An 18,352-nucleotide genomic window follows, 5' to 3' on the forward strand; every position below is an offset into this window, starting at 1 on the left:
TCGACAACCTTGTATCCTTCGGGTCACGACATGCCCCTTTAAATGGGTCTGTGTCCCGTGACGTCAGCGGGAATGCCTGTGATGTTAGCAGACTGCTCAATGACATCACAAAACTCTGTTTTCTACAAAGCCACAAAAACAAAGCCAGATTCCCCCCAAGAATCGGACGAAACTGAAGCAAAAAGCTCAATTTCCGTCCAAAATATGTGGGTTCGCATTTACTCCCACTCTGACTCTCATTCTTGTTCACTCACTCTCTAAATGTTTCCCTACCTTTCCTGCCGACCACTTCCTCTTCTGCACCTTTTTCATCTTTTATCGTCTCTCTTTTCTCTTCTATCATCAATCTGCAATAGTCTATCTTCGTCTGCATCTCTAAGGACATAACCCGAAGGGGAACATACCTTCCTGTTCCTCCAATCAGGAGACTTCCCCGTCATTTTGCCCCAGATTGAACTAATGGCAAAATGGTGGCACTTCTAGTGACGTCCCCTACCCCGATTTGGAGGATTGGGGAGAGGACATCACCGTAAGTGCCATCATTTTGACGGAGCTTGAGAGAGTGAGTGAGAATATGGGCACCAGACAACATAATTTGTTCCCGAAATTAAAAATGCCCCCTAAATTTGTTCCCGTAAAGCTAATGGGTCAAAAACGTGCCGAAAAATTTGTCCGAATCATCATTTTTGCCACATTTGCACATGTCTGCTGTTTGGCTATCATGTACATTAAGGTACATATGAAGACTGAAGTATCTCTTTAACAAATTCCTGTACATGTATTGCTTTATTCTTCATAAGAGGATTGGCTGATGTCATTTCTTAGAAAATATTCTCCACTTTTCACCTCTTATTGTACGTCTTATAAAGTGAGTTCTGAAAGACATTGATCCCTCCAAGGCCCTTAGATATCAGCACAGTACAATCTTTGTGTAGGTAAAATCTCACTTCTTACAGGAAAGAACCATAAATACATCTGATTACATTTCAGGTAAGTTGGAAGAAACATTTTCCCCCAGTCATGATATATTTCAGCTGATGTTTTTATGTACTTTTCCTGGGAGGTTTTTCAGTAATAATGTAATTATCAATCACAAATAAACTTTTTCTTTTTTACATTTTTGAAAATAAAATTGGCTTTTTTACCATGCTATAGTCCATGTGGCATTAAAAATAATAGTGAAATTTATCAAAGAGCTGTAGACTGAAAAGAGCTGTAAAAAAAAAGACTGAAAATAATCTTTTATAAATGTCTGCTCCCAGCTGGTGAAAAGACCTAATAACAAGGTCTAACATATCACAAAGAAATAGAAAAATGTCCATTATAGCAAAACAAAATGTTTTGTCCAAAACCATATGCTCCCAAGACTCGGGGATGACTAACATTGATCTTGGTCAGTTTATGTGATGATGAATACTGCACTCTCTGTTCTGGAACATCAGTTTGTTTCCTCCCTGTTGTGTTTTGGTGTTTTACTTTAACACTTTAAGCACCAGAGAAGAGACATGAGCTATTATTTGTGAATTATTCCTTTCTTTGACCCTTGGAGTCCGTAGCAGGAGTTATTCTCAGTAGTACAAACAGTTACAATGTTACAAGGTAGAGATCTTTTACCATTAAATTACTCTTTTTGAAAAGCGTCATATTCAATAATTATCCCCTTTTGACCTAATTTGGAGATCAAGAGATGTTGGGAAACTTGAGCTCATTTTAAGTTAAGATACAGGACAATGGCCCAGCTGTCCATGGAATGTAGTAGTAGCAGGAGCAGGATAGTGAAGTGGTGATTTAGAATTTAATTTGTATATTGCACCAACATATTTTAACTACATTTTCTGCCACCCTGTTAAGGTCCTGCACCTTCCATGTATATCCCCAACATTTTAGGTGTCCAAATCAGGAGACCAGTGTGGGACCAATGGAAGATTTGGGCCATGCCACCTGCCCATCTTACTCAAAGAACCACTTAGGAAGGGCCAGCTTCAGAGCATCACATGGACATTCAGCCTTGATTAATTTTATAGCTTCCTGGCCCAGTCAGTGGAGACCAGAGGATCTTCCTAACTTGCTATGATCCTACAAAAGTGGGACAGTGGGGCAGCTACTTGGAACAGCAGGAGTGTCCTGCAAAACTCAGGGCTCTCTTGTTCAAACCATGACTTTCTTTGTCTTTCTCTTGCTCTCACTCTCCAATCCAGGGGATCTTTAACCCACACCAATCATACTCTCCCTCCCATACCACCTCCTCAGGGCTATACCTAACCTATAGCATATTCTGGACTTAGTCACCTATAATATTATATAAAAATAGGGGGCATTGTGTAAGGTCAGGAAATAAATACATCTCTACAAACTAATCACGTATTATATAGGTCTATCGTTATTTGTTATGCAGGAGATTATCATGGCTGACCATAAATGCATAGTACTGTCAATGAAATAACCTACTCATGGTCTAGTGAATAATATAATATGTATTTTTTTTATAATGGTGGTAAACCGGACTCAAATGTTTTTATTTTGTCATCAGACCTCAAATTTTTTGCTCTGAAAATTAGACGTTTCAAAGGCTGCAAAAGATGTATGTAAAATAAGCAAAAAAAAACCACGAGATACTAACCACTTTAGGTATTTTTCTGAATCCCTTTCTATGGTATTTTTTTTGATGGCTTTACATACTTTTTTTTTTAATTCAGTTATATGTACAGTGTATGTGAATGATGCTAAAGAAATATAACCCCTGTCTACACTGAACAAGATAACTGTTAAATATGTTCGTGGGGTAAAAGAAAAAATATTTTATTTTTAAACTACACATTTTGTGATGGGTAGGAGTGAAATGCGTCGGTCACACTCAGCATTGCTTTTTACAAAGGACACGTGATGTGCACAGAGAATTTACAATTTGTTTTCATCCGTTTGCAGGTATGGCTACGTACCCCGATAAGCTGTTTAAGTTTCGAAATGGACGCTGGGAGGACATCCTCAGTGACGACGTGAACAAAAAGCGGAATCTTGCTAGTTTCTTTGCTGGGCGGTCTGTGGCTTGCATTGACAGGAAGGTAAGGATGAGATCCAGCTATCTTATTTCTTGACAGCCTTCGTTCCAAGAATGTGGATATATATATGAAACGAAGTATCGTCTGAGTTAAGTTTTTGGCTATGTGAAAAAAACATGGGACAGGCATGTGGTTATTCTGGATAAAACACAGAATTTGACAGTAAATATGAACCATTCAGCCCATCTAGTCCGCCATCTAATCATTAACTGGTCTTTAGGAGCCATATGCCTATCCCTCTCTGTATTTACATCTACCTTCTGATGGAAGGCTGTTTATCTTCTCTACCACCCTCTCGTTACGTTAAGCCTTGGAGCCTCTAGTTTTAGATTATGATCTCTTTTTGTAACATTTCTCCTCCTTTTGCATAAACTTCTCTCCTGTACTTTCCAGTATTCCAGTATTTATATGTTTATGCCTCTCTCTTCTTTACTCCAAGCTATACATATTGAGTCTTAGTCCTTAGTCTTTCCAGATCACTTTTATAATTTTATTTTTATAAAACAAGACTCACAAAAGAAAAATATGCTGAAGGTTCTTATCAGCCATTAAATTCTATGCCTGCGTTTCTATATTTTTAAACCGGGGTACCATAAAATCGAACTAATCATTCACGCTTTAATGATTTCCGAAACTGCACGTTACCATTATATTTTACTTTCCCAATCTTAATAAAGAAATGTTATTGCTGAAAATATTGTTTTATCTGGTTCTGGAAATATTTTTCTATTAGGATTTTCAGTCATTCCATCAGAAAAATCTGAAACCAGAGCTGCTGTTTTCACAAATGAGCGATTACATTTTAAAAGGACCAATTTAATTTCATTCCGGTTATTGTGTCTTTTCTCTGTATTTCAAATCCTAATAGAATTTTGATGTGTGGCAGAACTGAAACCTTCAAGAAAAGCATCTCTTGTTACTCTGTTGAGCGTGTTTGCTATTGTAAAGCCCATTAATAAACTCATTGCCTTGAACTGTGTTCTAGTGTGACCTTTGATTAAATTGGCATCTTAGAGAGACTGCCACCATCTCTGCACTTTAAGATGGATGGTACTATAAGTAGTTTTGCTTTTGAACATATTAATCACTTTGGACTTGGTAACAACTGGCACTCTCCGTGAATGAGAAGTGTTTGAAAAGAAGCCATAGCCACAGATAGAATCCTATAGAATACAGGATATATTCCGAATGTAAGCATGTATGCATTAGCTGTAAGGCTACTGTGAAGACCAAGTAACAAATGACCAAGTAAGATTGGAAAGGACAGACTAGATGAATCAATCATTTGTAAAATATGCAAATATATTTATTTATATATATATATATATTTATATATTTATATATTTATTTATATATATTATTATTATCTTTTATTTATATAGCGCCAACAAATTACGCAGCGCTTATATATTTATATATATATATTTTTATTATTATTTTTTTAATTATTATTATTTATTTATATAACATCCCATTGGCTTTATCACGAATTATTAAGCATCATTTTACTACAGTAACACTGGAATCACGGCCTTCAATGTTTGATAGAGCAGTTCATTATTATTTTCATTTTTGTTATTTTCATGGGACTTCAAATTATGGAAACCATTAAAGGCCATTTTATTTTATACCATCTTAGTCGCTTCATAATTGTGGCTACAAATTGTTACTGTTTATCAAGCTACCGTCGATGGCTGATAATTTTGGCGCAGCGCTGGGTGCTAACATGAAATGTTCGCTGTGTATCCTCCGTAATGGTTTCCCAAAATGAACTTCTTCTGTTGGATATCTGTAAAACAACCTGAAATAATTAGAGGAGACTTACAATACTACAGGGGTTTCATAAAATACATTGCTCTATAAAACTAGCAATTTACACAGCATTTAAAAAGACATTCTTCAGGGGGCTTTTAACACTGTCCAATGTAGGACAGGAATAATAAAATGACTCAATTTGTGCAGCATGTATCAATAAATAAGCCCCTAATGTATTTTAAAATTACAATCTCCCAGATATAACGCAGAGATCCATCTGTCTATGTACTCTATCCATGTGCTGTCTAAGTTTCATTGTCCGTGACTCAGTGGCTTCTCTCTCCTCTTCTTCGTTTACCTGACTTGCATGCATATTGTGTAGTTGCCTTAGTTTCCAACTTTTTCTTTAATATTTTGGACCCCCTCTGCATTTATCCAGGCTGCGTGGAAAGTAATCGTACTCCGAACGGTCCTTTATTCTTTTAGCAAGGAAATTCATGCTTATTTGCTAATGCATTTTTTAAAAAACAAATATGTGGAATGACATTAGTTGATTATCATCAAAAAAAAGAAAAATTAAAAAATACAGTAAAATGAAAATAAAGAAAAAACAGCAATCCTTATCAGAATCCTAATAGGATTTGGAACGAAGTATGTCACAAAAGAGAAAAAGTATAAAACGATGACAGTCTAACACAGCGGTCTCAAAACTTTTATGTAATGAGAGCTGCTTAATTTAATGATCAGCTGCTATGGAAATGTGTTAAGTGTCATCTTAGGTATTTAGAATATATTTTAAACTGTGTTATCCATTTATTGTTGTGTCAATTTTTACATTGTATTTCTTCTGGGTTAGTTGTAGAAGAACAAATACATAATAATAATAAACAGATACCTTAAGCCAAAAGAACTTTCAGGTTAGAGTCACAATGCAAATGGTTGCGAGTTTATTCCTAGACAAACCCCATTATAATGTGAAAAATGATATGGTATAAATCAGGCTAGCAGACAATATTCTGCAGAAAAGTGTTTCCCAAGTGTTGCCTTGTAATAACTTATCGTGGCACATCCACCCCTAAATATTTTTTAATATGTAATGAATGTGTCCGTAATATGGTTTTTGCTTGTTCTCTCAATATAACTATATTAGTAACTTTTGAGTTGAACACTCAACCGCCAAACGGCGTATGACTAGCTCTTTTTGACTTTGTTTGCCATAACTTTAATTGTAACCCAGTCTAGTCCGTGTGTCTGTGTAACACTTTTACATTTTTTTGCATGTTGGCATTCCAACTGAGTTTGTTTAATTTGGAATATTGACCATTCGGTCTAACTCATTCAAGTTTGCCTTGGCTGCCAACTTGCAGTTGCTTGACATTTAGACTCCGATGCTGCATTGTAAAACTCTTATTATAAGATTCATGCAACCGGCTCAATGGTTATTGTGTGAAGCCTATTTATCAAAATGTGTAACTTTTTTCTTTTCACTTATTAACAAAGCAAACCTGAAGTGTTCTAAAAGTATTTCAAGGACGCTTAAATAATGAAGAAACAGTATGAATCACAGATTATAGAATAAAACTTCTCCATTGTTTAGTTTCTATACTTTCTCAAGGTTATGAGTTTGGTTTTTTTAATTTCTAGTTTTATTATATTTCCAGTGACTTTATAATATCATAAAATGATTAGAGGGGTAGATGATAAAAAAAAAAGTGCAAAATGTCTTCAGGATAATAGACAAAAATATGTTGACACAGTGTTCTACACAAGGAGAAGACCTCTAGGTAAACGAATAAAGAAAAAACTTATGTAGTTGTTTTAGCCCAGGAGAAAATAGTCTTTAGGTGAACTTGACAACTTTTTGTTTGATAACATAAAAAAGATATAAAGTTATATAAGCTTTCAGAACCTCAGAGGTTTTTTCTTTAGATGGAAATATCTATTGCTCCCAAAAGCTTATGACATTTTACAACTTTTTCAATGTCAACACCTTCAAAACATATGCAGTTGGACTATAGACATCAGATATGGTATAGACTTAAAACATGGCTGATTTCAGAAATGCGAGGCCAGAACTCCGTCCAAAATTACCACATACTAAAAGAGTTCAGTGGTATAGGACAGAAAGGCTCAGTCATTCCATAGTTATATTAAACTATATTTTCTCTGACATAATGAAGGAAGGATGAGGAGAGGACCTTGATGTGCTTGGAAATCTGTTTGGTAGGAAGCGCCTCTCGGTTGGACTAATGTTTCTAACAGATGGGATAGCATGGAAAAGAATGTTATAGTGTTTGAGAAGGGCAAGGAAATGAGCAGAAATACGACAAAGTTAATTTGTAAGAGGAAACATTCTTTTTTGAAAGCTAGAAGCAGAAACAGTAGTTGGAAATAGAAGAGAGAAGTTACTCGTTTTGCTTCAAAAACATCTAACAAAAGCCGTCACTCTATTAGTGGGATATTTTTGGACAAAGTGGGACTTGTTTTGACAAATGAGTGTTTGTGTCTCTGATTCCTGCTGTCTGTCACCTTTCTTCTGCCTCAACATGTAGTTTGCTGTCTAATGGTAATCACTAAATCAGAGTCGCAGCTGTTGCCCTGGAATAATGGTTCGGCTGGAGGGGGCCCAGGTGCTGTCTGTGGGCTTCTTTTTGCGCAGCGCACCGATCTCAGACATTTCACAGAACTTGTGTGTTTTATAATGACTTGACAGACAGGATCTCTGTATTCATGTTTTGTTTTAGTAAGAAAACCCAAGAAAACATTTTACATGTATAAGAACATCTGTGGATTTTCAAACAAGGATTGTGAAGCACATATTAAAATGTTCTGACATTGACATTGCCAAATTTGTTTAATGAACAGGGAGGGCAACAAGGTAGCACTCCATCTGCTACAATTTCCATTATCTCCAGCCAAGTAGACAGTATAATTTATTTAATCCTCTGTGCACTAGTAAAGTTAAGATGTAGTTCATCAATGAGCCCCCATCAGTTTTAGGGTTCAGGGATGGGGGAAGCCTCTGTTCTCTCTCCTTGGCCAAAAGCTCAGGAAGGGTCAGATCTATGTATCTCCACCCAATGTTGTAAAGTCATTGGCTTCTAAAGGACGTTATGGATGGAAGTAGAGGACTGCATTGGGAGGCGGGTCCCGGTAATCCCGCGCAGTCCCGCAAGGATGCCTTCTCGCTGCTCCATTAGTGTCTCCTATCTTGCTCCGCTCAGGAACAAGGCGGAGTCACGTGATGTGACATCACTTCCTGTGACTCCGCCTTGTTCCTGGGCGGAGCAAGAGAAGAGACGCTGTGAGGGAACAACCCTAGGGCAGCCTTGCGGGACTGCGCAGGAAATCAGGTAAGGAGGCAGGCGTGATTGGCCACAAATGTGGGAGCGGAACACCCACATTGCAGGAGCAGGCAGGATTCAAAACATCGGGAGCGGGATCAAAAAAGCAGTCCCGCGCAGGGCTCTAGATGGAAGGACCAAAGGCTACCCACCAAAAAGTCGGATCTTAAGAGCTCAGATTGTTGGGGCTAGAAGGAAGTGGAAAAAAGTGATACAAACTGAAGGGTCCAGGTGGATACTACGCACTTGCTGTCAACACAATTAAAAGTTGTGCGCTTTCTTGGACGTTATTGAGTGGACCTAGTATCTTTCCTCACCATTTTCAATTCTCTCTTCAAAACAAGAAAATATTATAATACATTCTAATGCAGACATGCAAGTAGGAAATAAGGTCTGTCACCAACTTCTTAGCAGGGGCCGTCGATTATACGCCTTGTGACCTATATTTTACTTTTTGTCTCATTTCTTTCTATGGCTACAAGCATTCTTGTAGGCACTGCTTATCAATGTTACTAACCCCCTGTTACACAGGCTCCTTTGCGTGCAAATACCCTAAAGTTCTTCCATGTATAATAGAAACATCTACAGCCCATGAGAATATCTGTCTGTGTGCCACAAATGTAGAATATTTACAATGAACAAAAAATGCCAAGACCTTCCGAGTATTCCCTATTTTGTTTTATTTTATATGTCTCCAACTAGAATCCTTAACGTTGCAGCATTATGCTAATGTTCACATACCTGTATTTTGCTCTCCATGAGTATAATACTGTGTATACAGTGTGTGTGTATGTATATGTATATATGTATATATGTGTTTGTTTTGCATTATGCTCAGCCGATGGTCCCAAACCACAAGTTTAGTGCGCTGACTTGTTGAAATCAAGTGGTTCGGCTAATGGTGGGTTCTTGCAAGACTACTGCAACTTAGCCCTAACTTAAAACTGTGATTTACTGAACTGACCCTAGAACACTAATGTATGTGAAATATACCCAGGGTAACCAAGACAAATTTTGGAAAAGTACTCACAGAATTAAAAACACCCTGAAAATGTATACAGCCATACTATGATAAATATGATAACATCTCATCTCAACTTTATACAAATTTGACTAATTAAAGCCCCGATTTCTTGTGTGCGTGATTGTCTTCACTGTAGTTATCATAATTAGGCACCAAAAGAACACAACGTGGAATATTATCATTTTGTGAAAGTTTACATGTTTTGCAATGCAAACTGTCTGCCAAGACAGCATTACCAGATACATATTTTTGTACAAGATATTTTCATCTATTTTTTTTTATATCCTCAAAAAATATGCAAAACGTACTCCACAATAATTTACACTTCCCACTACCAGTGCTTGGATACGAGAATGAAGAGTGAGGATGAAATTATTCATTCGTTCTGAGTCTTCTATTACAATTAATAAGTATTTTCATTAATAATATTTTAGTAAGGGGAGAACTTTTTTCCCCAACAATATATTTTTTTTAAGACACTAAATATATATATTTGTGACAATGTTATTGTCACACTTTTTTCTTCTCCTGTAGATTGGCTGGCAAGCGTGGTTGGAGTCGCGCAATTTGCTCCAATTAGATTTTTTTTGCACTGTAAAGACCGATATAAGTTGAAATAGTTAATTTCAGATAAGAACCAAACTGAGGTCTCTTGATCTATACTTTGTGTACTCCTTTGTTCATTCAGTTTCACATCTCCATTCCAGTCCATTCCTCCACCGATATTCTAATGCTTTGCCCATTCATAAGTCTTAACCCATTGTTTCCCCTTATCATCCCTTAAATCCATTCTGGATTCTTTTTCCCCCCTCCCATTACTAGTATAGTATAGTATCGTAGGTTTTAAAAAAAAGACTTTAGTCTATCAAGTTCAACCTTTCACACATACCTAGTTCTAACGTTGGTCTAAAAGAAGGCAAAAAAACCCTACTTTGTGCAATTATGCCACAGCAGGGGCAAAAAATCCTTCTTGATTCCATAGCGGCAATCAGATTACTGGATCAACTTGCTAATACTTTTGTGTTGTTTTTTTTTGCTAATACTGTCTTTTGTGACAGTTGTAGCCGTTTATGTTATGCTGAACCAGAAAAGCATCCAGACCTTTCTTAAAAATATCCAGAGTTAGATAATACAATCCTTAGACAGAGATGTCGTATTATCTAACTCTGTGGATACTCATCTATTAACCCATGGTTATTCTCTTCATTTTCTTTACCTACATTTCCGGCCATCCAAATGGATAAAGGGTTGTAAAGGAGGGAATAGTGGGAGTTATGTATAAATGGAAGACCTAGACGAAGATAAGAGACAGTGGGAATTATGTTGAAAGGAGAAGAGAACGGGGGAATCGAATGGATATATGTGAAGAATGAATGGAAAAAAGCAACTGTAGATGTTCCTTTTAAACAAATCCTCCTTTCTTCCCACTGTGTTTTATGTAGCTCTCAGTACAAGAAACAGAATCATGTATTGAGATTAAGTATTTTCCGATTTTTCACTGGGAACAGAGTTGTTTGTAAAATCTTCTTGGCAGCCAAGGGTTTAAATTATTCCGCTGCACGCTCAGCCTCTCTGCTCTGAGGAACGAGAGAAGCACACGTTTGGTGTTTGGTTTCTTTTCTGCGGATCCTTCTGAGAAGTTTTCAAAATAAATCACAAGTTTTGTGCAGGGCTTTTTCAAGAGAATAAAACACTTTCAAAGGCCTAATTGACAGGAACGGAGCAACCTGTGTGTGGAATTCCTAATAGAACTGACCCGGTAATCGATATTACTCCAGAGAAAAAGATTCATTTGTCTCAGATGTGATGCAGATCGGAAAAAAATACATTCAATTACTGTTATAGATGAAATATATTGAGTTACTTTCTGTGTCGGATAACATCTTGCATCACAAAATCTGTTAAAGTCAACAGACTATGGATTATGTCATTTTTATTGTTTTTGGTTTTTTTTTTAATTTTTATTAAAAAGACAATAGAGGTATTTAAAAACATTGCTCACTTATATTTATTTAATGGTTTGCTTGAATTTTACGATCACTCCACGTGTAAATTTCTCATGCTCTACATTGTTCTAACAAGCTGCACATGGTCTCATGGTAATCCTGTAGATACAATAAAACACAAAGGAACAGAGGTATGTATGCTTTACGTTAACACTAAAAGAAAAGGTATAAGATGTGGGATTGGAGGTATATGTCCCTTTAAGCAATGGGAGAAGAACTGGGGCATCGAGATAGGAGAAAATAGATAAAACATACAAATAAACTTAAGACCCAATTAATTATAATTGCTATTTTTTAAGCGTTATTGAGCAGTAACTACTGAAAGATAAATGTTTAAATGGACTAACAGGTGATTATGTTGTAATGTATTTTATTGCACTTCACCCTTAATATATTGATGCAGAAGTGAGATGCGTAGGCTGCTTGTAATGGGAGCTTAAAGGGACTTTTTATAAAGCCTTCTCTAATGGTCATTTTTACAATGTGCCATCATGTCATGGATTAAAAACCCATATAACGTGCATACTTGGCCGACGATTCCTCGCTTTCCAGAACCGTGCAAAACGTAGCGAATGCCACAAACCGATAGAAATAATACTAAATCAATAAACCGATTAGCAGAAATAATTCTGTGTTCATAAAAATGCACAACGAGGCCCTAGAACATAATGCCTTTTTACATTTTCATTATGCTTCAGATAAGAGAAGATGACTGTGGATAAGTGTGTCCTTCATTTACTTAGAATTACAAACCTTGCTTATGTGGAATTGCCTATGGTTGGAAAGCTTCCTTATTGCCTTGCTTTCATCTGGGCTACTGAGAAAAAGCGGTACATAAACAATTGAAAGAGACATTTAGCAAGTTAGGTTGGGAGTTTTTCAATTTAGTTTTACGGCCTTATAGCTATGGCTGATGGGGCAGTAAATGAACAAGCGTAACTCTTGTTGTGGCGCACTTCTGCGTAACTGATATGTAATTGTAAGTTATTCTTCTAACTTTAATACCTCTCTTAGTTGTAAAGTGATTATCCCCAGCACTAGTAGACATATGAGGCAGATTTAATTTTATTTATGAGTGCCATTGACTTTAGAACTCCTATATAATTATCTTTAATTATTTTTGGCAATTTCCAATCCCACCTATATAAACCTCATTTGTCTATCTTCTATACCATCATCTCTAGCGCGATGCACATGTTACTAATCGCTATATATTGTAACATTCACATTCATGGTGTGTATGGCAAAAAAAGGCCTTCTTGATTGGCTGAATTTCAAACCAATCAGGAGGCTAATATAATGGGCTTAGCTCCCCTCCCCCGGTAAACAGAGTGGCGCGCACAAAACGGTGTACACACGTAAGCCCCATGATGTTCATGGAGAACACTTTGGGGAAAGGAATACTCTGCATCACACCTTTAGTGACTGCGGCCCCTCTGCTGGGTCTCCCTGCGTTTGTGTTGTTTAGCAGCCAATCTGGCCACTATATGTATTTTTATATGTATATCTTTTTATGTATATGAATATTATGCTATAAAGTCAATAGGAGCAAAACATACACAGAACAGAAGTATATTTTGGGTTTTTTGCACAAAGTTTTTACATGTTTTGTATGCTGCACACTTGTGTTTTGCTTATTTGTTCAAATTACTCCTCATTTGTCGCTACATTTACCAATTTGTATAACTCATTTTACACATTAGTTTAAGCGGGGGTATGTGTATTTTGCAAGCCAAATAAGTTTAATCTAGGAGTTAATAACCTGCGCCCATGTGCAGGAATATGTTCAGAGTTGGTCTCCTAGCCTGCCCATGTTCTGCAGAGTATTTCTATGTAAAGCACTCCGCACGGATTTAAGTTCTATGCTCTATTAGTCTGCCACCTTGGCACACTGGGCAACAGGGTCAGTCCTGAGCCCGGTTACTAGAACAGAATGCTTTTTTTGGAATACGTTGATGAAACCCTAGTGCTTGGGCATGTGCCCCAGAATCTTGATCAGTCAAACCAGCAGTGTGGCCACCGCTAACCTGAACAGGCTCATTCACTATAGGGAAATATAGGTTATTTTCATTCTCATGTAAATATTTACGTTGTTCTTCCATGTTAGCAAAACGTCTCTAGTCTATGACAATCTGTTAATCGGGGGGGGGGGATGTGACCTTGCACTGAATGCATCCTAATCTGAACACCGCTGGAATAATGAAAAACAGTTCGTATTAAATTAATCTGCAGAAACTACCCTTCGTCTAAGAGGCGCACATAAATAATTAAAGCCTCTGCAGCATAATATAAACAATCGCGTCTCGTTAATTATCTCTGTTATGAAATGTTTTCACCTGATTTGACCACTGCTGCTTTACGCCGAAACTTTGTATCCGTGATTGATTCGCCGTGATTTACTTCACTGAATGTGCTTTTACATTTTATCATTTGTCACATATGGGATCCGTAATATCTAAACAAAAGTACAGATGTAACCAAACTCTTGGCAGCAGAGGCACCATAGCACCCATATTTCCCTTCTAGCAACCCAAATCCCTCATTCTTTTTCTGGGGTGACCGCTATCTCGGCAATTCCAGCACACATAATGTTTCAGCCATTCTAGATCAAGCCGTGCCGGTCTTGAAATGTCTGTATAGCACTATACTAGCCCAGGAGAATTTATAACTGGATGCTATCATATGCTGTTTGTTTTGTATTTTGTCTTCCACGGTTCCCTGTTCTTTTTGGAATATAGTGTTGTGGTGGAGCCTCAGCGTATAATTGCTTACTTCTATCTTTGCAGGGTACAGGAAAATACTCCATCTATGTTGCAAACTATGCCAGCAGCAATGTGGGTCCTCATGCTTTGATTGAACTGGATGAAGCGGCTAGTGATGTTCCAAGAGGAATCGTTGCTCTTTCAAATGTGGCAGCAGAAGCCGGAGTGAACAAGTACACAGGTATTGGGAAAACATGTATGGACAGCATTTACAGTATAAAGACTCTTCAGAATGCCCCCAAAAAAATCCAAATCATAGAGAAAGCCACCATGAGTACAAAGCCAAGTAACGGAATGAGTGGCTACCTGTGGAGGGTGTGATTGGGCAAAGGGTAGGACGCTGGTAGAACTGGGTGAAAAGTGGGTAAACCTAAGGCCACTCTTTTAATGGAATGAAAGCAACTAGCTTTCATACCCTTAAGTGTCTTGGCACGTTAAGCAAGTAATTATTTAACGTTAATGTGCTTTACCCTTTCACCACCACTAGGAGGCTATCTACTGCCCCTCTGTAATACAGTATTTTCTAAAATTACTCCCTTAGACCTGGGTCTCGTATATATAAACCAAACCCATTTTCATTTATTAGTAATGCATATATTTTTTAAATTCTGTAGACAGTTCAAGTTGATTGACTACTAGGGTAAGAAAATCCTAAAATTAATTTTATGAACCAAAAAAAATACTACCTAGCACTAAAAGCATTATTCTCAAATTAAGTGAAATTGTAACAAAATTAACGACATCATAATGATTGCTAGGTTTCCTGCCAGACATACTGATGCCTAAAGTTACATTATTTCAAAGATGCAATGGGAATTAAAAGGGATGGGCCCGTCACAATCGGTGTACACTACCTTTTTTATTTTTTAATATGATATATCCTGCATTTTATTAACTTATTTATTATTATTTATTGCCCTTATGCTAAGGATTATACATATAATATATTCCTTCTCATCTATTGTTGCCGACAAGGTTTAGTATTGCATTTTATTTTTAAAATATTTAAGATATGGTTATCATTTTTCAAACTTTAACAAATATAGTAGCATTCTGTTCAGTAGCATTTCTGTAATAGACCTTGTAAGGCATTTTAATGGAAATTGTCATAAATTATCATGTGCCATGATTATTATGGATTCACAACTTCATGTTGGTAGAAAAGGTTCAGAACTGCCCATTTCAGTACATTACAAAGAAGGAGCATGTATTTAAGGTGCAATCTACATTTTAGGCACAGTTTCAAGAAATGCTGGAAAGGTCATATAAAAGGCTTGGGTGACACTCTATTATTATTTCTGTTAGATTTTAATTATATTTTCTGCAATAAATCCAAAGATTTTTAAAATCATAACCCATTTATTCCATCTATGCTCCAATACAGTCAATGTTATGTTTATAGAGCTGTCTGTAAGAGTTTTAATCATTAGAGACTGTCAGTCAAAGGTTACAATGTCCCTTCCCAGAAGAAATCTGGGACCCCCTCCTTAGTCATTCTAGCTTTTTGGTAGCAGTAGAGAACAACTTACTGTAGGGTCTGTTCTCTTTATAGGAGAGACTTTTGTTTTTCATGTCTACATCTGGCTAGCGGCATCAAGTGAAGATCAAATTAAATACTAGCTCTACACCGTTCAGAGGTGGATATCTGTGTCTAATACTACTGTCACTAAATACTAGACTTGTGCATTTGAATTTGTAGAAATTGCAAATTTACCAAATTGATAAATTCAGCAATTTGTATAGAGCCATGAAAAAAGGTCAAACCCCTATGGATCGGTGGAAAACAGCAAAAAAGCTTAACATTTTTGTCTAATGTAGGCTCACATTCAGTCACGCTCTGTCTCACACTCTCTCACACTGTAATTCTCATTCACTCTCTCACACTCTTACCTTCTCTAACTTGTATCATCTCATCTCTCTTCAAACTGCTATCCTTACTCTTCTATCTTTGTCTGCATCTCCACGGACATAACCCGGCAGGAACTTCCATCAAAATGGCGGCACTTGCCGTGACATCTTCTCCCTGATCCTTCAATCAGGGGAGAGGATTTCACCGAAAGTGCTGTCATTTTGTCATAACAAAACAAGTTAGGGCAATATTGCGGCTCTTTCAGTGATGTCCTGTCCCCAATTGGAAGATCGGGGGGGATGTCACCGCAAACGCCAGCATTTTGGAGGGAGTTCCCATCGGATTATGTCCATAGAGATGCGGACGAAGATAGAAGATGCGGAAGTGGCCAGCAGAGATGGTAGGGAAACATTTAGAGTGTGATAGAGAGAATATGTGATAGAGAGTAAATGTGCTCACTGGGCAATTAATTTCCTGAATTAAAAACGCCCCAGAAAATTTTGGCCAAACTGAATGGACCGGGAACTAAATGTGTTGCCCATTTACACATGTCTACTAAATACTACTGCTGTCATTAATCAATTTATATGAGTTAGCCTTTAATGCCAAGGTGCACAGTAATCACTTTTGGAGAGATTCTGGAGGACTTTTGTACCTTCTTGTAAGCAGTGGGCCGTTTGATACATTTATATTTTTTATAACGCATATTTCCTTATGATGTAATAAAAAACTAATAACGCTGGGGAGGGGCACTTTGTGTTCAATAGAAAGCAATCATAAGTAAAACATATTTGTTTTCAATCTCATATGAAGCATGGACATTTTACATTCATGTTTATTTTTAGATGCAGCTGATTCATGAAAATCAAATTGGACACCGATACCGAGTAGCAGGTGCATAGTCAGCTGTATTTCCTCAACTTTTTCATCAAATTGATTTTTTTTTTTCATTTCTGCTTTCTGGTTAAATTCACCTCACTCTCCTTATAGATTTTTGGACAAAAACTAAAAATAAATTATATATATATATATATATATATATATATATATAGCCTCATACTATTAAGCCAGTATCACAACCTCATGCTGAGGAGTCCCATGAAGGACGAAACAGCTGTCCATGAGTGGTGATCTGGCTATTGTACCTCTTTCTGAGTTTTGTCTAAAGGCTGTCTTGTACAGCGGGCAATTACTTTCAAGGAATCCATGTATAAAGTGGATATAGAGGCAAAGGTGATAATTGTTAACCTTGTTTGCATGTGCCTACCCAGAATCCCTTGTGGTTGTGAAAGCACCATGAGATTTCTGAGGGAAAAGCAAGCCTTCTGGCTTGTCTGGTGTGTGTAGATGGGTGTTTAATAATACTTCTATTTACCCTATATATATATATATATATATATATATATATATATATATATATATATATATATATATATATATTATGACCCTGGTGGGCTTGTATTGTTTGCCCATGATAATGAGGAGTCATTTCTATATTTTACAACAGGTATAGTGATCCAAAAATAACCCCATGATGGAGTTGGGATTATTCACCGATAAGGGCAACTAGCAGGCATGGGCTGATTACTGGGTTCGATCCAGACCTTAGACCACCAGTGAGTTACATAGGAAAGCTTTGAAAGCAACAGGTTTCTTTTGGGTTCATCACCCGAGTTCAGTCCCATTGAAATAAAGAATGTGTCGGGTTTTCATACATGCTACAAATCTTTACCTTTATGTGTAGAGACTTATTCCATATGATCTGCCCGTTTATTTATCCTGCCAAACTATTTTTGGGGCACAGACAATTTTTGGGGTACAGATTTACACTGAGCTAGATAATGTTTTAGCAGAATAAGCATTACATGTATTAGTGCATATAATGTATGTGTAAATCTATATGGAAATCTAGACCTCGTTATATGTAGGTTAAAGTACGGTACTCTTTTTTTTACCCCTAGCCACATACGAGCTTTGATTCTGTAATCAACACAGGAAAGTGTCTAATTGGTGTGGTAATTTGTGGGTGTGATTCTGTAGAACCAGATGTGTTAAACAAATTTAAAAAGAAGGTATCTAAATATTTTTTTTTAAGAAAAGTGACTGTTGGTGAGGAAGGCAGATTTAGAAGTCTGCCTGGAAGATTTAAATTTAAGAATGGGAGGTGATTTATTTTAAAGTTCTGGATTGCTGCAAATGTAATTAGATTTGTGTGTGCAATGTTAAGGAACATTAAAAAAAATTAGCTGTAATTTGAATAGGGCTCTGAACACGGGGACAATAAGCCATAATTTCTATGCATTCATTATGTTGACCACACAATGTATTAATCCCGAGAAGGAACCTATTCCGTTTCCCAGAGGTATATTTTGGATGTTTTCCAAAATGTTTGGGATGTTTTTCTAATTCAATGAAAATATTTGCTTGAAAAAGCCTCAATTGTGTAAAAAGTAAAAGCACTTTTTTTTTTTTTAGACGGTAATTCAGTAGTGAGAAAACGTCTGTAGAAACTCAAGTGGACCACTTTGGATAAGATCTCCTCCTCAACAATAA

At 36.8% G+C, this 18,352-nt stretch overlaps 1 protein-coding gene across 1 annotated transcript in view; it reads left to right on the top strand.

The window, feature by feature from the left end:
• LOC149277631 (cartilage acidic protein 1-like) overlaps window positions 1-18,352 on the top strand; it is a 142,189-nt gene that overhangs the window by 87,457 nt on the left and 36,380 nt on the right. Inside the window, exons 5-6 of the mRNA XM_089502678.1 lie at window positions 2,926-3,062; window positions 13,975-14,131. Of these exons, the coding sequence (XP_089358804.1) occupies window positions 2,926-3,062; window positions 13,975-14,131 (294 nt within the window). The remainder of the gene's footprint in view (window positions 1-2,925; window positions 3,063-13,974; window positions 14,132-18,352) is intronic.

Source organism: Sceloporus occidentalis, unplaced genomic scaffold (genome assembly GCF_023333645.1).
Source record: "Sceloporus occidentalis isolate IW3139 unplaced genomic scaffold, rSceOcc1.0.p SCAF_208, whole genome shotgun sequence".
NCBI classification, from domain to species: Eukaryota; Metazoa; Chordata; class Lepidosauria; order Squamata; family Phrynosomatidae; genus Sceloporus; species Sceloporus occidentalis.